The 24,007-nt window shown below is 36.6% G+C and overlaps 1 protein-coding gene across 2 annotated transcripts in view; it reads left to right on the top strand.

Annotated features, from left to right (window-relative positions):
• ZNF292 (zinc finger protein 292) overlaps window positions 1–24,007 on the top strand; it is a 58,741-nt gene that overhangs the window by 20,367 nt on the left and 14,367 nt on the right. Inside the window, exons 2-5 of one of the 2 annotated variants that reach the window (XM_085318708.1) lie at window positions 9,365–9,519; window positions 10,053–10,131; window positions 11,408–11,543; window positions 22,055–22,257. In XM_085318708.1, the coding sequence (XP_085174834.1) occupies window positions 9,365–9,519; window positions 10,053–10,131; window positions 11,408–11,543; window positions 22,055–22,257 (573 nt within the window). Of the gene's footprint in view, window positions 1–9,364; window positions 9,520–10,052; window positions 10,132–11,407; window positions 11,544–18,385; window positions 18,467–22,054; window positions 22,258–24,007 lie in introns of those variants that run through there. The other variant, XM_085318709.1, reaches the window with a different exon arrangement.

Below are 24,007 nucleotides of genomic sequence, written 5' to 3'. Positions count from 1 at the left end.
TGTCTCACTGACTTCACGCAATAGTTTGAGAAGAGTCTTAAGACAATGTTTTCCCCCAAAGAAATAATCACACTTTCCTTGCCTTGTATTGGCCCGAGCATTTAAATCTACACACAACTTTTTTTTGGAGGGGAGGTGGGAGTTGATAGGAATTAAAACTTACTTTGTTTCTTTGTTGACTGAGGATTAATGGTAGTCATAGATTTTCTCTGGGTCCAAATAGCTATTACTCTGTAAATGTTAGTTAAAAAATGATAACCAAAACTAGAAAAGGAAAGGGCTATATAGAGTGCAAGTGAAGCTAGCAGAAAACACATAATTAAAAATTTTTAAACTATCAGTCGTGTCAGATCATTAGTGTCAGTAATGCTTAAAAAAGGAAAGAAAGTATTATGCTCTTTATGGGAGTTTGATGAGGGCTTTATAGGTGAAGGTGCAATTCAGTATTTTGGACAACTGCAACCCACTGGAATGATATAAGCCGTTTTCCGCTTTGGAAGCACTGGATAAAATCCTCCTAACTTATTTTAAACTTGTCTTTTAAAGGATATTAAAGAACTTACACAACAGAATTAAATTGAAGAAATTATTCCTTCTCATTCTGTTTAAATCTGAGCAAAACTGCACTTTTGCCCATGCAGTTGCAAGTGGAAAAACAAAACAACAGAGATGCCCTTAAGTTGGAGAAGACAGATAAGGTGGTAACTTGGGCCATTCTCAGCTCTGCCAATCTTGGTCTGTTACAGGAGCTGGCAACAACCTTGTTTTTTTCCCTGTGAAGAGTTGGAAACTGTAAGTAGTAAGGGTTGTGATATTTATCTATGCAGGAAACTAGAACTACTGATTTAAACTTTGAGAGTTTTCTATACTGTGTTCCTTCTTCTTGCTGCTTCTGAGGTTTTCTGTTTGGCCACGGTGTTGGTATCCCTCAGCAGCAGCAGGGCAGTGGAGTCATTGAGTTCGGTGTTGCCTCAAGATCTGGATCAGAGCTGGTTTTAGGGAGACGGTGGATTGTATGATATTTGAAGAACTGGATAGCTATCGCTCTTAGATGGCGTTGGGGGAAGAGGTACCCAAGAGCAGGAAATAGTTTTCTTTTGAATAAAAGCTCAGACTTCTGATTTGTGGGCTGTAGGCTCTGCTTCAGAGTTAATTTTGTGGTCTGGATCTGTGTGCTGGAACCTAGCTTTGGCTGCATTTCTGTGTGCATGTATACACTGTGGGATGTTAACATTCTCTTCAATACAAAATTTCCTCTGTTCTACTTGTAATATGGAACTATATGTAACTAACTGATAGCTATGTCTTGGAAAATCCCTGTTGTATTGCAAACGCTGAACCTTATAAAGGTTGCTTGGAACCTTGCAGATCATATTATATATTAAATTGACTGTATACCTACCATCAGAGTGCTGATAAGCCTCTGCTCTAAGTCTAGAACTTCAAGATAATACAGGCAATGACAAAATAAGTATTTTTACAAGCTGCTAATTTTGAAACCAAAACATGTTTTGATGACGATTTAAAATTAAGTGTTGTGGTGATGGATGTTGCATGAGGTTGGAAATTCGTCAAAATGCCAAAAGTCTAGATGGCATTTGATTTAGTGTCAACCAAAAAAATAATTTAATTATGAAGTACTATGATATCAAGAGTTAAATAATATTCATATTTTAAAATAATGTGTATCCACATTCACACAGGGGCAAATTGTGTGATGTAAGCTATCAAAACTCCTATGACTTTGTTGGAACTAGTACTTACTATACCCGGAGGCTCTGTTCCTGTACTGAGATACTTGGCGGTCACATTGCCAGGTGGAAAATTGTCTAGCTTAAAATTAAAGAACACAAATGAGTCTTGATTCTAGGCAGTTTCAAGTGAAAGATTCTGAACTTGGCTTAGCTGGTTTGCTGATATGCTAGGTATTTAACAGTGTAACGGTCTTAATCGGAGAAAGCAGGAACACTGGCATAGCTCAAATACAAAACATGATCTTCATTTGTATTCATATAACATCTTGGCAAGAATTCCCTTGGATCCTATGCAACGTGTTTTCAGAACATGGCAAATTTAAGAGTCCATGAAAGAAGCTACAACTTGCAAATTATCTCCTGCTATTGTAAATGTTTTCTTATTGTCCCCAGCACCGATAGACATCTCAAAACCCCTTTCTCTTCCCCAAACAAGTATATACTTCTTCAGATGATATGACTCTAATTTGCCTTACTCAGCATTACTAAAATTAAACTCCTTATACACCATAGTGCATATAATTTAGCTGTATAAAATTTTCAGATGATGTGAAGCTCAGTTCTGAACTTTATTCAGCTGGTATATGAGCCAAAAAAACTCAGCTATGGTTGTCTCAGTTTTTCTGAAGAGTTGATAATGTTGGATTTAGAAATAAAGGAATAGTTTGCTTACAGAAGAACCATAAGACTCAAATAAATCTTCTGAATTATAGAAATACTTTACAGACAACACACCTAAATTGTTCATTGTTGCAGTACCTCAGTTTTTTTGCTCAAACTACTACATCTTCCACCATCACAACTGGAGATCTGTTGATGTTGAGTTCTTGGCATTTTCCTCTAACAAGCCCTAAGTTGATGGACTTTCTACCCAGAGACAGGAAGTGAAACCCAAGAGGACCTTGACCTGCAGTTGTGGCAAGCTGACCTGGTCAGATTGCACAAAGCCATTCCTGAGCACACGATTGATGTAGATGGTCTTTGTATGCAAGTCTTGTAGCATTCCCATTCAAAGTGTTCCTTGTTCTGTTGTCATAATGTCTGTTGCCTCTGTGGATACCTTTCATGCTCCATACAGGTCCATTTATGGCTGCGCGTTATTCCTGGCATGGCATATTAAATCACATTGCCATAGTAGTGTTTGGGAGACCTAATCTGCTGTGCAGCAAAGTGATCTCACTGAAAAATGTTGCTTCTGAACCTGTGTGTTCACCTGGAGCTTTTTCATTACTTGCCCAGTGCAGAAGCTGACTTGATAGAGAGCATTCCTGCAGGGATAATCCCTGCAGGGACACCTCCAAATAACCGGGTTATAGCAGGCTTGTTGCGTAGACATCTCTGGTGTGGATGTGCACGAAGATAGTCACTTAAATAGTGTATTACTGGAATGACTCAAGAGATACAGTTTACCTGTCTGTCCGCTGTCATTGCCTTGTTTCATAATTCCTTGTGCTTGAAAGGGAATGGAAATAACAGTTTCAGGCCTATTCTAACACATTCATATATTCAAGTCAGCATGCTTTTACCCAGTTATCTAAGAAGGGCAAGAATCTGATTTTAAGAGATGAGAAACGTTTAGGTGTGTACTGTACATGTGAAATTGCACTTAATAGTAAATAATCCCTACATTTAATATGAAACAGTTTCAACATAGCCTCGGTATTATAGCAACAGTTTTAGCAAAGAATGTTGCTCTGTGTGATTTTTGAAAGTAGAAAAGCATCATCCATTGGGTACTCTGTTACTGCAAACATTCATATAAGCATTCTGACTAAAAGATTGAAGGAGATAAAATGTATTGTCTGAACATTACCATGGCTAAATATTTTCCACAGTTTAAATTGCATATATAATATGTATTGATTTTTATTGTACAAATTGACATGATTCCATATTTGAGCATTCTTCACTTTGTAAACCGCAGCTGAAATAAAATGCAATTTTAATCTCACAGATAAACAAAATTTTATTTCTGTACTYTGAATACAGTACTTGGCTTGATTAACAAGCATGTCCTGACTAGGAAGATAAATAACTTAACGAGGCCCAGGGCTGGGGATAAAATTCTTTCTCTTTGTGGTTGTAAACGGAGCACAACAATGATTCATTAAGCAAAGAAGAATTAATTTGATTTTCTTTGTATGGTGGTAATGCTATATGTACAGTTTGGGGACATCCAGACAAGCAAGTCTGTCATACTGAGGAATACTTTCAGAGGGTGTGGTGGGAGTAAGCACTTAATATAGTTCATGTAATGATTTGGAAGTGGCTGATCTACATACATGAGATAAAAATAGTGCTATTTAGTGCTGCAATTAGAGCCACTGTGTTACAGGGCAAAGTTTTCTGTATACTTTATACAATGTGTTTGCATCCATAGATGCTCCTTTTAAAGGATGTTACCAGTCATAACAGTTCGCCAACGTACCAGATAATTTTTGTTAGGTGGATTCTGAGAATTTGCCAGTCTAATGGTTGTATCCATTTTGTTTTTTATTAACTACTCCTGAACCTCATATTTTCAAAATTGAACTTCATTTGCTTCAGTTTATTAGTTTGGACTTAGGTTGGAATAGTGTTGACTGAGTTTTCGTGGGTTCTGCAAATKCTTTTTATAATTCCTCCTCAATCCAATTCTCTGGTACTTACCATATGGCTGATATTTCTGTAAATTTCTTAATTACCTGGGAGAATTCCACTAGGGTTTTGTCATACTGGGCCTGTGGTCTTCAGTCTTCTCCCTTGCTCTGATAAGGTTGTGCCACTGGCTATTTGGGGCTTTCCCAGCATGCTGACTCCTTGTAAGGGCTCTGCTCCCCTACAAAAGAGATCTTTTGATCCAGTTTTTATGGGTCTCCACCAACACTTTTAAGGTGTATTTTCTGAATCTTTGTCTCTACTGGGGCAGCTAGTTTCTTCTTCATGTTGTAAGTGTTGCTGTCTGTCCTCGCAACAACTAGCAAGAATCCTCTTTTATAATTCTTTAGTCATGCTTCTCAGATGACCCATTGTTCCATTTCCTTCTCCTTCCTCATCCCCTTTCTTCTTCCCTACTCAACTCAACTTAGCACTTCGCAGCTTCAAGGATGTGTTGTCCTGGTTTGGTAGCTGACTCTGAAATGACCTTCGCTATGTCAAAGCCGGCATTAATCTTGCTTCTTTATGTGGATTTCTGAAGAGGACACAAGTAAAGGCAGATGAGCCATACATTCAAAATGAAGTTTACATTAAGTCATTAACAGATAAACCTAATGTGTTTCTGATACTAAACACATGACTTGATGTATCGGCTTCCTAAATATGTACTTATCTTACTGACAGGAGCTTTTTGGCAGTTTTTATGGTGGCCAAGTCAGCTTTGGTGGTTTTGGACATCAGCTAGACAAAACCGAATGGCAATTTATGAAACTTGTTACTGTCTTGATCTGTTGTTAACTACTATTTATTAGTAGTTTGTTAGTTTGTTAGCTACTATTTGTCAGATACTTAGTCTAAAATGAGAAGTACATTGTTTCAAATTAATCAGAAAGAGAGAGCCATTTGTGATGAGGACAACATCATTAAATACCTGTCTCCAGTTAGATGGAGCTCACTCACTGTTTTAGCTGGGTAGCATTCCGTACTAATGCAGAGAATTTTCCTATCTTATTTAAGAATCCATAGGAACAATAAACTACACTGAATGTTTTATTACTATGTTTATCCCTTTTCTGCTGATAATATCAGTAGTAGCTTGCTTTCGTATTTTCACCTTGGAGGGAGAATTGTTTCTTTCAAGCAACTATAAAATTAATAAAGCTGGGATGTTGATTTGTAACAAAAAGTGCATTGTGTGTTGTTTTCCTCAGTGCAAAAATAAGTTGCATCTGAGCACATCACATTTAAGATAAAAAGTTTATCCTTTACAGAAAAAGGATTAAGCAATTATGATTTTTATTTGAGATTTTATATGCTGTTGTTCTGTGAAAGGTGCTGACTGATTGTTGTACTATATCCCTAAGAAGAAGGAACAGTATGAATTTAACGAGAAGTGGTTTATTGTGCAAGACTATGGCATTCATGTAAAGCTAAAGCTTTTCATTTACATTCTCTTAATGTGAGTACTTTTATCAGCTAGACTGGGGGAAGAAAACACTGGCTGTTCTGCCCAAACAATTGCTGCTTGACCCAAAGAGTGAAGGATGTAAGGTATACTTTTATACACTGTTTTGTTCTGCAGCTTTGCTGCTTTACTGCTGGCATCCTTAAACATGTCATTTTTGGCAGAAACAATACTAGAAATCATAGTACATCTAGTTATGTGAGTATTTGGGAAGAGCAAGACTTTTTGCTGAAGCTTCTTTTGAGGTTCTGTGAAGCAAACTGCTTTGTTCTGATCTAGCACATTCTAGCACATTGATCAAAATTACCAAGTACACAAAAATAGATGTTTGTTAATATGTTTGTCCACTCCTCCTTTGCCAGCTCTTCTTTCATACTCTTCTTTCTTACTACCTTTAGAAGAAGATCATGTTGTTATAGTAAAACAGACAGTCTCTCAGTCAGATTCAGAGTTCCAGTAGGGAGCATGAGATGCTGCAGAAGCTATCTTCTACAGTGGCAGAAAGGTGGAGTATATTGCTTTTGTTTTTTCAAGTGAGTGTGTATTAAGACTTCATTTTAAATTAAAATTTGTTTTAATGTAACCAGTTGCCAAAAGCTGCATCTTGCTTTCTTGCTATGTCCTTGACTGGGATAGCCTTAATCTGTGTTTTGTCTGTGCTGTAACCTGGCAGCAGTATTGTGACTGAGAGTAACCACAATAAACACTTTCCTGATTCAGTATAATAATTCAGTTGAAATTTTGATTGAGGTTATTTATTTTAGTCACAGCCAAATGTGAGAATTTTAAGTATGCTTTTAGTGCTGCTAGCTGACTCAGTACAGATATTAACATGGGTGAGCTAGTATACAGTTTATCGTATGCTAAACTTTGTAGAGTTGAAGACTGGAATAAACATAGTTTTGCCTTGTCTTTTAGTGTCTTGTTTTTCCAGAAGAGTTAATATTCTTTTGCTTTTATTTTCTAATATATAAACCCAGAGACAACTTGCTTAAGGTTTGACTTTATAGTTTGAGTTGCATTATATTGCAGGCATAACATACTCATTAAAAATGTTATATTTACATATTAAAAATAAAACATATGTATTAAAATGAGTTTATAACCACTTTATGCTTTTTGTTTGTGTATGAGGAGATTCTATAGTAGCAGAGCTTTTTTCTCCAGAGGGCTCTGAGAGAATTCTCATTTTCCTGACCAGACCAAACTGTCAGAATTGAACCAATATTGTCAAAATTGTTTTAATTACCATTAAAATTAATAAAAAGGAGAAATGTAGGTTTAGCTAAGGGACCTTGGCAGTATGAGCTATGTAAAATGTTTTCACATTGACCAACTTAATCTTGTGTGATGAAATAGCTGGTTCTGTGTGGATGAGGGGAGAGCAGCAGATGTTGTTTACCTGACTTCAGCAAGGCCCTGGAGATGGTCTCAGGAAGTATCCTTGTAGACAAATTCATGGAATTGTCAACTTACCAGGCAGGATATGGTGGCTAGGCCATGGGGCTCAAAGACTTGTGATCAGTAATACGAAGTCTAGATGGTGACTGACTACCTGTGGCATCCTTCAGGGACAGGTACTGGGACACTCTCTGACTTCTTTATTAGTGAGCTGGATTTGGGGACAGAGTGTACCCTCAGGAAGTTTGTACATGAGACCAAGTTGGTGGGAGCAGTCATGTGCTCAAGGGCTGTTTAGAGGGACCTCAGCACCCTGCAGGAGTGGGCTGACATGAAGCTCATCTAAGGCAAACGCAAAGTCCTGCATGTGGGAGGTGATAACCCAATGCAGCGGTAGAGGCTAGGAGCTGACCGGCTGGGGAGCAGCTCTGCAGAAAAAAAAAACAATGTCCTGGTGGACAGAAAGGTGAACATGAGTCAGCAGTGTGCCCTTGTGGCAAAGAGGGCCAATGACATCCTGAGCTGTATCAGCAAGGGTGTAGCCTGCAGGTAATTGGAAATGTTTATTCCCTTTTATTGGACACTTTTGGATGGCTTTTGGAGTTCTCTGCCTAGTTTTGGGCTCTCCACTGCACGACAGGCATTGACATGCCGGAGTGAATCCAGTGGGACTCCACGAAGTTGATCAGGGATTTGGAGTGCAAGTACAAGAGGCCGAGAGGGTTCAGTATTAAGAAGAGAAGGCTCTGGATGGGAATTGTATTGCTATCTTCATGAATCTTATGGGTGTATGGGTATAGAGAAGACAGAGCGAGACTCTTGGAGGTGCACATGACACAAAAGAGGCAATAGACGTAAGTTTGAAGACAGGAAGTTTGGATTAGCTATTAGGGGAAAAATCACAATAAATGGTAGTTGAACAGGTTACCACAGAGGTTGTGGAATCTCCATCCTTTGAGATACTTGCAGCTCCACTGGGCATCACTCTAAGCAGCTTCTTCTGATGGCCCAGTATGGAGCAGGATGTTGGACAAGCTATTTCAGAGATCCCTTCCAACCAAAATTACTGTATATTACTCTTGAGTTTTTTGCTTGTTATTCCCATCAGAAGCAAATGGCAAAATTGACAGTCTTAATATGACAGCCTGTAAACTGGCAGTGTATGAGTTGGTTTACAAGCTGTTAAGCTGCCCCAGGCTTCAGAGCAGAGCTCTCAAAAGGATGTGGTCTGTTGGAGCAAAAACCTTACTAGCTACTGCAGCTTAATGTATATATCTGTATCTAAATCCCCTGGACCTGACTGAAATGAATGGGAGCCTTTTGTACTTTTGGTGGTGATTTAATCTCTGCAGAATTAGGTATGCATTGCTATAATTAACTTTATTTCTAAATCATTGTTTTTACGTATTTCTACATCAGGTAGGAAAGCACCTTTTTGACTGATGTGTTTTGGGTGTTTATGTGTTCTCACCTAGCATGACCTTATCTTACCTCTGAGTGTGAAAATACAGCCTTTGTGCTTGGACATTTATATGCTGTCTTTTAGTTCATATTCCTTTCAGGACAGATCATTTAAACAGGCCATTTTTACCCTAAAGAAACTTACAGTGGCAAGAAAGCAAAAGAGAGGAAATGTAAAATAGTTCCTGAAAGTAGAGAAATGAAAATAGAGACTAATACTTTCAAATTTACTTGCTTTAGAAGCTTAACTGTAGAGATGAGGGTCCAAAGAAATGAATTTTCAGTCCCTTAATTATATATRTCTGAAAAAAAAATACCAAGTATTTATGTTTCCAGAGATGCTCTTCAGGCTTCTAAATTTGGAAAATGTGAACACAAATTCAATCATATGGTGATACAGCTGAGGAGAAGTGTCAATCATAACATTTTTATGTGATCAGAAAGTAATTTTTAGTGGGAGGTTAAGTTTCAGACTTACACGAAACAATAAATTTTAAGGAAAAAAGGCACATTTGAGGAACATACTATTAAATTTAAGGAGATAGATGGAATTGTTAAGAAAGATAATCTATTAATGAGGAGTGTAAAATTAAGCACTTAAATTTATTCTTAAATTTTGGATTTGTTTGTTCCTCTTCTCATATAGACTTTGCTGGAATATGCAGAAAAGTGGAAAACATCAGAAGATCCTCTGCCATTGTTAGAGGTGTACACAGTGGCTATCCGAAGTTATGTTAAAGCACGACCTTATCTTACCTCTGAGTGTGAAAATGTAGCCTTTGTGCTTGAACGTTTAGCACTGTGAGTACATTTTTCAGTTACTAGAAAGAATCTTATGTCATTAACTTTTCATTGCCTAAATGCTTTCTCCGTTGAGTTCACAATCTATAAAAATTCTAAATAAGCTGAAAAACACTTTATTTCCTCATAGTGAACTACTGTGTCTGAGAAAGGATTTCTTTGGTTATTGGAAATGGAGCAATCTTTCCAAGGGTTTCTCTGTTCTGGATCAAGCARACATTCCTAATTTGAAATAGTCAGCTACTATTCATCTTTATGCAATCTGAAAGTGCATTTATTTACACAGGCTACTATAGGGTTGGACTTAAAGGAAAATCCATTTTCTTGTTCAAATTAGTGTTTTATAGAGAACTTGCTAATACAGTTTTGGCAAGAGTGTCTAGTATTTCTTTATGTGTTTAAAAGAAACAAACTGTTTTGTGACTTTTTGTGATTTCAAGCAAATTACTGTTTTGCTACTGAAGAAAGAGCTGTATATTGCACATCTTAAAAAACAAAAGTTGCCTGAAATACTGTTCTCGTTTGCCTTGTAGAAGCTGTATTGAACTTCTTCTCTGTCTGCCTCTTGATTTACCTGAAAGTAAGTGGGAGGAATTTCAGGCTTTTGTACAGGTGAGTTTGCTTCATGAAATCAAGACTTAGTAGCATTTACAAAAGGTTTGGAAACTTGAAGATATTAAGTATGTAGTCTATCCAAAAACTTGTTTCCTATTGGGTGATATGGATCAAGCCCTTTAGCTAGAAATTCTGTATACTCTGAAGTAATTAAGTTGTCAAACGAATCACTTGTCTRTGCAGTCATGTAGTATTCCAAATATTCCTTGTAAAAGGAATATGTTAAGATACTTGGAAGTAAGCTAATATTTTTTAAAATAGTTGTCTATTAATACTGCTAGAAATGAAATAATATATGAGTCATTCTTTGCTATTTACTGTTTGTACATTTGAGGTTAAATATGAATGAAAACATCTCTTGGTACTGCAGGATCTCCCACAAGGCGCTAATAGGTTAAGGATTAGTGCTCTGCTATATAAAAGCATACTGAACAAGTTTTGTTCCTCAGTGTTTATCATAAATAATGTAGTTTGAGGTCCTGTCTAGAGCTTAAAAAAATAAAAAGGCTAAATGCAGGGAAAATCCAGAGGTGATTTTTAGAGTAAATTTTTACTAGCAACTGCCTGCTATAGATTAACTCTGAAGAGATGCACTTTGTGCTGGGAGGTTCCACATCCTTCAAAACAAATGCAAGAGTACAAAAAAAAAGTGAAGAGATTTAGATGATACTTTTTTTTTCCCCCAAGACCAGTGTTAATTGTGGATTACCTTGAAAATTCTATGGCTTTAATTAGTTTGCTTCCAAGCATCCCTCTGCTTCCAGAAATTATCCTGGTATCTAAGTGCAGCAGAAATTACTTTAAYTTACTTTGGGACTTCAGTCTGCCTTCATCTTAGTTGCATGTAACCATCAGATGAGTTGTTGCAGCTTAAATCTTTTGCCTTTAGTAATAGTTTAGTCTGCTGGTGTCAACCCATGATGTGAACCACAGTCTTTTCTCATCCTTCATTTTAAAAGGGACACCTATATCAACATTCAGTTTCAGAATTTTAAGAAATGCCTTGATTAATAAGTCTTAAGATTTGGGACACTTGGTCTTTGAGGTTTCTTTGCCTACATCTCTGGAGGCAGAGATAACACYTATACAGACTGAGCATTAAGATGTTTTTGATGTACATTTTGTACTCTTTGTACATGATGTACTCTTTATCTGGGTTATTCTATCTTTACATAAGATATAAAGACCATATGCTCTTAAATTTTTCTTTTAACAACTTGTTGTTAAGTGTTGATCTTTTAACATACTTTGGTTTATAAAATATATCCTTCAGGTGGCTCATAAAAACTTGATGGAACATGGCAGCCAGGAACTACATATTTTAACTACACTTACTCAAGAGAAGGGGGTGTGGAAGAACTCAGTGTTGTGTGGTATTCTTTCCCAGGAACAGTTGGATCCAGATAAAGGTAAAATTTAAAACAATGTATGGGGAATATATACCTCATTATGATAATATATTGCAATATTATTATGATAGATAAAAATATTATGTTAAATATATTTTACGTAATAAATTTATAAAATATATAAATAAAATATGCCTGTAGAGTTCTCTTAATTATTAAAATAGTGTGTTCCTAAGAATATACAAATAATTTAATGTTAGTAATTCACGTAAAGCATATTCATAACTAGAGATATTTTGTCTTTTTTTTTACAAGCCCTGTGAAGGGAGATGACATACAGGCTTCTTTATGATAGGATGAGATTCAGCACTGATTTACAAAAAATACTTAGCATAAAACAAAAAATAAAATATATATATTTAAAAAATATATTAGTATGGCATTTACGCAACTGTGAAATGCCTAGAGGATCATTACCGAAGATTTGTTTAGATCAGAATTGTGAGAATGGCTAACAGCAGTTGCATGGGGGAGAATATGTGAGCAGCACATGTGTACAGTGATACTTTCTGATGTATTATTTCATCTGCTAATGATCTGCAGTTCAGAACTAGTGTCCTTATGTTAACAAGCCTTGGCAGATTTTTTTCTTATATGAGGATGTCTGCTTGGTTTTTGAATCTGTATGAACTGTCACATCTAAGTGTCTGTGGCAGTGAGTTCCACAGTTTTTACATCAAGTAAAGTAGTTCCTCTTACTGTCTGCCTCCTTTTGGCCTTGTGCCTACTTATTTTGTTTCATGTCCTCTGTTCAGTAAAAAGAGAATCATTACTCCCGTTTTCTGATGAATGCATCTTTTCAGTAAGGCATGATTCGTTAGAGTGCTATCATATCCCCACATTTCTTTTCTGTAGTGTCTTTAGTCTATTTAACTGTTCTTCACACAAAGATCTTCCATAACTACTTCTAGCTTTATTGTCCCATTTCTGATAGAGGGAACCAAAGGCTTATTCAGCAGTCAGCGTGTAGATGTTCTTATTTTCTACTTTATTCTCCTTTACACTCCTTTCATAATATTTCCTAACRTTAGACTTTCTTTTTGATTGAGTATTGAACCAGTGCTCCAGTGCTTTCTTAAAGTTGTCTGTTAGAGTTCCAACTTGCTTCCTGAGTAGTACTTCACAGCCTGGTTTTGTGTGTATAAAGTTAGGATTGTGGGCTTTTTCCCCATGAATATAATTTGGGGATTTTTATCAACCTTTGAATTTCACCTGTTATATCACTTCAGGGTGTGAAGTCCTCTTCAGTCCTTTAGAATTAGCTATTTTTTTTTTTTTTCCTAACTACCCTGCTTTATCAGCATATTTTGTCACCTTGTTCTCTACCACTTCCAAATATTTATAAAAAAAGCTGAATGGCAGAGTCTTAGTACAGATCCTCAGGAAACCTACTGAGACTTTGTGTTCTTTTTTCCTCCTTTTTTTATTTATCCATGTATGAGTCATCTTTCTAATACCAGGAGAGTGTGGTATCTTTAAGAGCTTTGGAGGGACTTCATTTAAGGCCTTTAGAAAATTAATTGCATCTCCCCTATCCACATTCTTATAACTCCCTCAGATGAGTCCAATAAATGTGTAATACATTTTTTTTTTTTTTTACAAAAGTCATGCTTACTCTTTGGATTTTGACACTTCTTTTAATCATTTTTGTGCATCTAATACAGACATCGGATTTGCTGCTCTCAGAATCCCCCTGAATTTTTCTAGAATATTTCTAATTTAGCTTCAGATCTGCTGCCTTTTAGTCCTCTTAATATTAAGGTACTCATAAGAGAGAGGTTGAATTATTATTCTAATTGCCTTATATTTTAGTTTATTTATAACTTGGGAATCTGGTCATCGTAGCTATACATTTTGTCTATGGTTTTGAATAGCATCTTTTATTGACAATACAGAATTCCTTTTAGTCCTGAATGTTACTTACTCGAAGATGCTTCTGCCTTGTAGTGACAGTTCTTATGAGTGACTCCTGTTACAGTTATTACTTGTCTTAAGGATAGACAAGTCTACTTCTCTAAGTTGCAAAATGTTATGTCCTGATAAATTTTTTTCAAAAGTAGAGCTACCACTTTTGCCAAGTGCCAGTTGACATGGTATTCAGGAGGAAAAGACTGCTAAAGGCACTGATGAGTACCTTGACTGAGAGTGCTGTTCTCTGGGGAACTGATGATGAAGCCATCAATATAGGTGCGCTTGGTGCTGGTGAGGTTTTCAGACTATTGGAAGCCACATATGCCCCCTCATCCAGGTAACAGTGGCAGTGGGCAAACCGCTTTTGACATCTGTACCAGTAATTTTCATGCTTTTGAGATGTAACAAGTCTGGATTTTACTTCTAGTACTTAATTTAATGAATTTTCAAGGAGTTAGCTCCCCAGGTGTTCTTTGTTAATTGACTGGGACCAGTGCTGATCCTARGTAGTTACTGGAGTGCTTTAATGGAGGAGTTGATGTTTTAACATAGCAGTATTTTGTTTTCTCCTATTAAAACTGCTAAAGCTTTTTGCTTAGCTTTTCTAAGAGAGGAGCACAGGAAGAACCCTTCATCTTTCTGAAGAAGACTGAACATTCTCTTTAACAAAAGGGGAGTTGTCAGTATATTCAGAATTTTCTCATTGTAGCCTTATTCTGTTCAACTTTATAGAGTCCAGATTGGCAGATTAGGAGATGTTTCCATTTTGGAGATTGTTAGTCATAGCCTTCCGTCACTTTCAATTTTATACTATACCCTCCCTCATCCATTCAACCAACATGAATCATTTGATTGGKTTTTTTTCCTTCCTTCCTGTGGATTTTTTTTCCCTTTGCATCAATGACAAGATTCTCATATTACATTTCTGTATTTTTTTGCATAGCTGATAAGCTGTTCTATAGCAGTGCTATCCTCTGTACTGTTGCATTGTTTTCTGTCATCATCTTGCTAACTTGTAGGATATTTTAGTAATACCAAAATTACAAAGCCCAGAGAGCTTACTTTCTTGTCTGTAATCCACCACTCCCACTGGCTCTTCCTGTAGCCCTCTTTCAGTGAATGTCTATCTCTCGGCAGGTTTCAACATTAACTCTCATATAACACACTTCAAAATATTTGTAATCTTTGCTTAAAGAATTTTGATTTTGTTTTTATTGTTGCCTTTATCATTTGCTGTTACAGAAGTTCCCAACTATTTAAGTAGTCGGCTTGTTGCACTGGATGTCGTCATTTGTCAAATTTGATCAATTCGGTCTTTTAGTAATGTTTACTGTAATGTTCATATGTTGGAGTTGAAACAGTTGAGATTGGAGATATTGTTACCTTGCACCATGCTCTCAGTTTTTTGTTGACTATTTTTCAATTATTTCTTCGTCTTTATTTTATTTTATTCCTGTCTTGAGAGTTTTAGTTAGGACAGACCCAAATAGATATAACCTATACAGGATCTTTGATACAACTGGATATCTGCTGAACATTGGGTCAGTGATCCGCTCTTGCCAAAGGCCTCTGTTGTTGACTCCTGAAGGTCAGTTTGTCTTTTTGCGTCTCCTGCAGGAAGCACAGCGAGGTGTCTGTTTCGTTTCAGAGACAGATCCTTTTAAATTGCCCTATTTTCAAATTATTCAGACCTTGAACATGTTGAGAGACCCCAGTTCAATTTCACTGACCACATAACACAGTTGGTTTGGTTTCTGATTATTGTCCTTCAGCAAATGCTAGCTTGTCTATACTGGACTATTCTTTCCCTGTCCCAGCATTGAGAATGGATTGTTGCACAGGTTCCACAAAAATATGAGCAGAGAGTACCCATTTCTTAAGATGTTAGGGAGACTGTTCTCTGAGTGTCCTGTCATTAAGTGCAGTTTTTCTTACCCCTGGCTCCATTGGGCACAACTCAATTTTCTGATGAATGTTACTAGGTCAGGATTCATGAGCTGAGGAGCTCAAAGAAAAGTAGAGGAAATACTTGTAGATGTTTGGAGCAATGGCAAGAACAGCATGTCTGTCACTGACTTCTTTGATGATGATGGATGCTATTGCATTACTACAAGATGTTCATACAGTGCTATAAAAGCTTTGCTTTTATATGTACACCCACACRAATCTATACGTATGTATGTATGTATGCGTATATATATGTACACGTATAAATTCCTTTCACCCTGGAAATATTTTCAAGTCACTTGATTTGTCATCTATTTGAGTACTAGTATCTAGCCAAACGTTGGTAATGTCCTTGTTATTAGTCTGTCTCTGACAGCGGAGGTTAGGAGATCTGGCTTAAGTTACCAGATTCTGTGCAGCAGATGTCACAGAATAAAAGAGATTCTCCTCTTCAGGAACTATTTTAATACTAATATGCCACAAACTTGTTTCTGAAAGAAATGAATCATTCTCTTCCCACAAGTGGAACATCAGCACTGTCTTCTTGGGTTCTGTTTATTTCCACTACCTCAGCCAGTATTAGTCTTTCTGGTTTTGGAGGACTACCCTGGAAATGGGAATCTGGGTGCATAACTTCTATCAGCAGCGTCACTGTGCCTCCCTCCCTTTACCCCCTTTTTTCTTTTTCTTCCAGATAATAAGCGGTCAATTTTCTATCCAAATGAGCTCTTTTCTCCTCCCCCTCACATTCTTCTCACTCTTCCTCAAAGTCCCTTTTGGTCCTTCTTGCACTTTCCATCTCCAGTATACTAGGTTAATTCAGAGGTCTCGTTTACTTACTCTGGTAACAGGTTACTGAAGGTCTTCCAYGAATTAGTACTCTTTACCTCATGCCTTTCTTTCTTAGTTCTTCTTTCACCTCCATCACTACAAAAGCAAAAAACAAGGAAAAGAGATTTGACTCTTCGGATAAGAATGTTTTATTTGTCAGTATTGCTAAATTGCCACATAATTATGAGCTTTGATTCTTAATGAGCAGAGGGATATATTTTTTTCGGTAATTTGTGACTGGTGAATGTAAAGAGATTTTATTTGCAGGAACCAAATTGCCAGCAGGATCTTCAGATGTCATTTATAAGCCTCCTAGGTAGTCATTGAAAGTTGATAGCACTGCTCTTGGCTGCCATCTGAGAGATTTCCTGACAGATGCTAGCAGTTGTGCAGATTTCACCTTTTGAGTTTCTGAATCTCTTTTGTACTGTGTCAAGAATCTGCATTCATTTGAAGAGTGCCTATGTGATCTTCTGCTCCATCAAAGCAGTTCAGTAAGAAGAAAAGCTTTTACCCCAGTTTCATGCAGATCTTATTATTTATTAGTTCTGTTGCTCCTTGCCCATATCTCTRCCCAATGGGACGCTCACTAGCTATGTGACTGGGCCTGCAACTTCTTGATTCAGATCCTGGTTCCTGGACAGGATTATCCCTTAAAGGTATGCTCAAAAACTATAAACTATTTTGTTCTTGTGAATTTTCTTTTCCYTTTTCCAACTAAACCTGTGTCTCCTGTGTCTTTAAAGAGTGCTGCACAGATTTTGAGTTTCAATTATACAGCATCATGGACATTTTGGACTTAAGGGATCACCCAAAGTTACATGATCCAGTTTGGTCATGAAGCAAAGGTTGATAGCAGAGTATTGACCTTCTCATATAACTTTTGAGAGCTCCCTTATGAATACATTGCTAACAAATTCTTTGCTCTGGAGTACCAGTGAACCAGTTTGCATGTATCTTAGATAGTGGGAACAACCAGTCCCAGTAACAAAGCAGAAGGAAATTGGAAAGATGTCCTAGACATTTGAAAACAGAGTATCTCATCCACATGATTAAGTTCAAGATAGCAGTATTAGCCATGATCATTGATTGATCTGAAAGTAAATAATTCATATGCCTTAGCACTCAGCATCTGTTTTCATATTACTGTCAGATATTGCATTGCATTTTTGTSTTGATTGGTCCTGCTGCTGCTTTAGATTCCAGCTGCATGGCTGTTTTCTTCCTGAGATTGCATTGAGAACACTGAACACTTTACAAGCTATAGCTTGTGAAGAAAGAATTTTTCATGTTTCCCTGCTTTGCTGATTGATTAGCGAAGGAAACCTTAGTAAGACCATGTCTCAATTCTTCAAATTACAGTGGGCCTTTTGTCTTACTGACCTCCTGTTTGAACTACTAGGTACCTTAGTTTGAGTTCAGCGTTGATGTAGCTAATCTGAATTCACTGACACCTGGAATTTACCATTCTTGAAGATGTGTGGCAAACCTGGACAGCCTCATTGTTTAGTGCCCTTAAGACTGAAAACTAAAGTAAACCTAAATGTTTTGGGTTATGTGATAGCCTGTACCATGGTAACATGGTATACTTTCACACTTCTACCTTCAGTTTCTGTCAGTGTGGCTTGTGCTCTTCAGCATGAATCTGTTTTTCCATTCTGTCATTTCCTTGCAGTGATGGTGAAATAGTCCAAAACCTAAACCTATGCTGTAGCTAATACCTGCTTAGGTGGTATGGAGGGGGAATGGAAGAACTGTGTGGAGGAAGAGGATGTAAGATGATCTTACAAAAAGCCAGAATACGTATTTTCTTTCAAATCTGATTCTGATTGCTCTTGGAGATTTAAACCTGGATGTCAGGAACAAAGTTCTTGAATTTTTCATAGGTTTTGAATGTGGTAGGCAGTCTCCTGAGTGTGTCTCTTTGAAGAGATGTTCAAAGATACAGCTATCACTATTCTGAGATCATCAAGGTGGAAAACAGACAGGTTTGAACTTAAAAAGCCAGCTTGGAAGTATTTTAATTAGAGCACCATCCACCCGAGGTCAAATGATACCAGCAGCCTCACTTAAAGTGTTTTCATCCTGGGTATATGCAAAGCAGCCACCTGGAACTTCTTTTGCGCTTTCACCAGACAGTATACCATCGTAGAAGCATCCAGGATTTGGTGCTGTATTCAGCCGAATTGTGCTGAGATGTTGTTTGCATGAAGGATTCTGAGACCCACCTCCAGGTAAATATGAAAGTACTGAGTACAGTTCAGAGTCACCCACAGTGTGAACGCACATGTGGACTAACACTTGAAGATGAATAAAGAAGTTACTTACTAGTAACTGAAGTTCTTTGAGATGGATAGTTCACATGTACATTCACCTCCTACCTCCATCCTCCTTGGTCAGAGTAAGGTTGAGAGGAAATAAAGGTCTGTGGTACATTAAAGGATACCTACTCAAGAATTGGCAAAGGGTAGAGTAGTAGGATTATGAGTTCTCTGAGTAAGGCAAAAATTCTTTGCTTTGTGCTGTACAAGGCCTCTAGTCAGCCAAAGTGTAACATACAAGTGGACTGTCCACCTTAAAGATCTTACTACCAAACTTGCTCACAGCTTATTCATGCTCATTTGTGCTACTAATCTAAAGATTACCTTTTCTGTTTTTAATCCATGTATGCTATAAACATTACCCATAATAAAAGTTCATAGTAGTTCTTGCTGACTTGATATGGAGTTACTTGGTAATATGATCTAAGACTCAAACTGTGGGATTTTAAGGGAATAATGGGAAATCTGAATCTAACAGATTAGAACTACGGAGAACTATGTCCCAGTATTTCCCAGATTGCTCCCCAGGGTTTCTAGATCTTAGTACAGTCTGTCATAAGGCATCTGCTAGCCTTTTTTTCTCTTGTGTTAATTCAAAAATTTTATATGAATTTTGCATATGGAGTAGTTTGTGAATCTTAATGAATGATGGCACTTTGCATAAAAATTGCATTCAGTAATTCTTCAGAGAATCAGACTATTGACTGATCGTGTTATTCTCATTAAATACATCAGTTTTTGTGTTCCTAAAGGTAAAATGAATTGTGCTGAAAAGCTGTACTTTCTCAGGGAGTACTTCATAACTTTATGAAGTCATGTTTGTTATGGTAAACTAAGTAAGAATTTGTCTACAATAACTTTTTTAATAGACATCAAATTTTAAAATACATTTATAAAAAGTAAAAATATACAGGAATCCTTATCCTAAAGATTCCTCACACGTACACAATGGATGTGTTTGCTCAATCTTGGCGCCGTTTTTTGTCTGTATACTGTATAGTTCAATTATGAAATGTAATTAAAACCTGTATTTTGAGTGAGCTTTCAAGTATTAACTGTAGTGAAATTAATCATTTGGATTAGAATAAAGACTTACGAGCTAATATGTAGCTTTAACCCTGAGGTCTTCCTATATCTTAATGAGAAGATAACAGAAAATGTTCTGATGATTATCTGAGGTAGGCTACTAAGCAGTAAACACTAAAGGAAAGGATTATGGAGAACTCCTAGATAGAMCAATGTCTCTAAAATATTAAATGTAGTGATTGTAATATTAAATCAGAGTAAAACCTCATGGGTTACCAATATAGCTTAAAGTCTAAGGTCTTCCTGTATCATATTACAGAAATACAGTAAAATGTTCCAATGTTGTTCCACACACAGTATCTGAGAGAGTAAACGCTGTGGGTGAAAGGATTACTGGTAGCTCGTAGGTGGAAGAACAAGGCTAAAACTGTTAAATGTAATTAATGACTGGGTCATTTGTGGGTTGACAGGAGTACAAATGTTTTTGATAAGATACTGGAAAGGATGCTAAACGAACRTGTCTGCCACTTAGAAGGAAGATGTTCCATCATAAATGCAAAAAAAGCCATTTACCATCTACCAAGTTTCTGTTAGAGTGCTGTGGTTTCCCTTTGTTCCTACATGAGTAAGAAACTGGTTATGGCCTCATCCACATGGAGAGGGAAGAAGGACCTCTTATTTGAGTAAATGACCTTATACATCAGTGAGCCATGGATGATCATTTTAATAGTGCACAAGAGTGCACTATATTGAACAAATAACTAGCAAGTTGGTTTTAATGGTAATTCAACCATAAATCTTAAAATGCATGAAGGATCATGATGGTTCTCACAGGCCTGGTTTCTGCAAAAGGTGATATTTTCTGTCCTGAAATTCTGTGTGCTAGAATGATAAAAAAGAAAACGGCTGACCTAATTTAGTTTGTGGAGTAGTCTTTTAGTAATATCCTCCATAAGTRGTTACAGAAGAAGAAATCATGAGATAAAATGAAAGACAGTCATGAATCAAAAACTGAGGTGAAGGGAAGCAAAGAATAAAACAAAATGATCTTTATTTTTTCCCTTTCATTAAACCTCATGTTCAGGTATAGTAATGTTCCAGATAGTAGACTGAGGTAATTAATTTTATTTAATTATTTCATCAAGACCAAACAGGACTTTGAAAGTCAAGGAAACACAAGTTGGGTGAATGGGCAGCATGATTTAAATGAAATTCAGTGTGAGTAAATGCAGAAGAATATAATGAATGTTTCTACCAAGATGTATCAAAAGATGAGAACTGCAAATCCCCAGAAGATTTCAGAAAGAGTGATTAGAATAGTCAAAAACTGGCAAAAATCTCCTTAAAGAAAAGAGCAAAATTTTACTGTAAGGTTGAAGGGATATCATGAGTCTGTTGTTTACATGAAAGAATGGCAGAGAGAAGGTAGAGAAGGAAAACAGAAAATTTCTCTTGTGTTTAGAAAACAAGGAAATGTTTCATGAAATTAAGATCTGGGAAAATCAACAAAGATTTTTCACACAGTGTAAAACTCACTTGTGGAAATGGTTGTCACAGGGAGTGGTTGATGTCAAAAAGATTAAACAAAAGTGATTCACACAACGTCTGTCTAGTTTTAATAGTTAACTGTAAATATTTTGGAGGTAGTATTAAACCTCATGCTTCATAACTGAAGTAATTTTAATCCTGAAGATCTGGGTGAGATCTGAGATGTGTACATAGGAGTGGAAACATTAAGCTGTGCTTGCCTTTTCTGCAGGACTCTTTTTCCACTGAAGTACCTAGTGTTTGGATGTTAGACTAGACAGTGGAGTTTTAGCACTGGAAGCAGCCTATCTACAGAATGTAGCTGAACAAAATATAACTATTCCTTTATCTTTGCATTCTGAACTATATGCAGTCCAAGACATACAAAACAAGCTTCTTTTTGTGGAACATTTTCTTTGGTTGAATAACTTTTAAAGAAGTTTGACTGCATTATATGAATGCATAATATTAAATATTTAACACCAAAACAAAGACATTTGGCTACATCTACACTTGTCACATTCATCCTTCCATAACAAGGTCTTTAAAAGACARCTGTTACCAAAGGCATAGCAAAAAAGCATAAAGGAGATGTTGGAATAGTGGCTTTGTGTAATGTRTTTTTCTATAAAACTGTAATTAAATGGTATCTAAACGTTTTAATATTTATTTGCTCTGTAAATCTCAGTTTTGTGCACAGCTAATTTGCAAAGAAATTGGAATGAATGAAAAACAGGAATTAGATAGAAGGTCTCTTGTAGCAAGGAACCTTGGTAAAACACAAGTACACTTCTCAGGCTCTTTTTACCTTCTTGCTGTATAGCTTTTCTACCTTTTTTGATTTCTATAAATTTCATGAGTTAATCTTGAATGAGTAAATGTCATCTGTTAATTCTGTAACCCTCTGAAAAATGAGTATGTAATATTTTGGCTTGTTTTTCTTTGAAGTGAATGAATTTTTAGTGTTTGAAGGCCCTGTCCTGCTGGATATGCGTATTAAACATCTAATGAAAACAAAGCAATTAACGCAAGCTACTGCACTGGCAAAATTGTGCTCTGACCATCCAGAAATAAGTGCAAAAGGCAATTTCAAGCAAACCTACCTGGTCTGTCTGTGTTCAGGATCACCAAATGAAAAGCTAATGGAAGAAGTAAGTAAAAAATAAAGAACTTTTAGACTTCTTTCTTTAAATAAGAATAATGACACTAGTCATGATTAGGCTATTTTTGTTTAGAAGAGGTTTTACTTTAAAATACTATCTAAAATACTTTTGGTATTTTTTTTCTTTTCATTAAAGGCTCTCTTAAACTGACTAGTAATGACTCTTGATTAAAACGCCTGTGAAAATGTAATACTAGGTTGCTAGTAGGCATTTTCTGGCTTTGTCACAGCATTATATTTGATTTTGCTCAAAGTATTTTCTGTCTCTGCCTCAGTTCCTGTCTGTAAAATGGAGATAATGATTTTCCCACTGTTACTATTTGAACCATAAATTCTGTATACGGTGTTTTAGGTGCTATTTTCAATACAGGGATAAATGTAGCCTTTTTTGATTCAAGTGCCTATGTCAGGAAATCACAGTTTACTTCTATTAGAAGGTAAAATTGAARATATAATCATATATTTTGTCTAGTTAGATATATGAAATTCTTACTTAAATACAAAAGTCRAAGAAGAGATGACAGCTTTGCTCCTGTGCATTCTTTCAGCTGGCATCTTCATAGCTCACACCACCCCAGAGTTTTACCTGAGCATTTTTTATGATGCCATGCTTCTGCATTTGTCAGTTTTCTTGACTCTATGCATCTCTCTGCTGTTTCTTTGTTTCTGTCATCATTTTATGTTCATAATAAATAAGCAATTAAGCATGCTGAAATTGCTCTTTAAGAATTAGAAGATGGAAATTACACAATAGTTGTTAGAAAAGCTTCCTGCTTTGTGTTTAAATTTGGCCAAATTCACTGTTTTGTGTATGCATGAGTTGCATTTTTCCCCACTGGAGACATTATAGATATAGATGAAATGCTAAGATTATCCTTCGCATTGGACATGCTCTTGTAAAGCTGTGTTGGATCAGCTTGGGTTGTTGCTCTAGGCAGAACAGGCTGAGGAATCCCAGCAGGAACTTCATAGGATAAACTGTGACTGGGCTTGTGCAACCTTCTGTGCTTTCATTAAATACTCTCATTGGAAATGGGAATTTTTGACCCTGCAAATATGCTTCCTTCATTACTCRTCCGTATCATGTTCCCAAAATAGAATGGGCTTGGTCTGTGAATGAATCTGGCATCCTGCAGGAATGAGTAGCCGTGTTTCTTAGTATGTCGTAACACACACTAAAGCTGGAATTGGGTTATCACAGATAACCTAATTCAAGTATTTCCCTGTTTTGGATTGCTTAGCTTTGCAGCCTCAACTGCAGAATTGTTTACAGTATTACTGATTATCCTGGAAAGTTTATAAATCACAAACTGAAGGCAGATACACAGTTAACATCTCAAAGTGGACTTCTGAACTAAAAAGGATAGCCATTTCATGTGTGAGAAGAGTGAGAAAATGGAAAATAAACGCAAGAAGCACACCTCACTCTTTAGTGGCACGAAAATTTTGATACGTATTCAGAATAGGCAGAAAAGCCTTTCAGCTTGGATTAGACAAATAATTCACTTCAAAAATTGAAGAATTCAATCTGCAGTAAGTGAAATGCCTAGACTGACCTGATGGCTGGACCTGTACAGACCTTTCCTGCAAACAAAGCTCTGTAGAAACTCTTAAGAGACTGTAAGAACGTTTCAGAAAAATGTATTATAAGACTGAGTTCTCATATTCTTCCCTAAGCTTTTAACTAATATTAAAGCACCTCTCTGAGACGGGTGCTGAGCAATGTAGATGTTTGGTCT

Source organism: Rhea americana, unplaced genomic scaffold, assembly GCF_003343005.1.
Source record: "Rhea americana isolate MKP2758 unplaced genomic scaffold, rheAme1 scaffold_55, whole genome shotgun sequence".
In the NCBI taxonomy this organism is placed as follows: domain Eukaryota; kingdom Metazoa; phylum Chordata; class Aves; order Rheiformes; family Rheidae; genus Rhea; species Rhea americana.
This window is presented reverse-complemented; position numbering and strand designations above follow the sequence as displayed.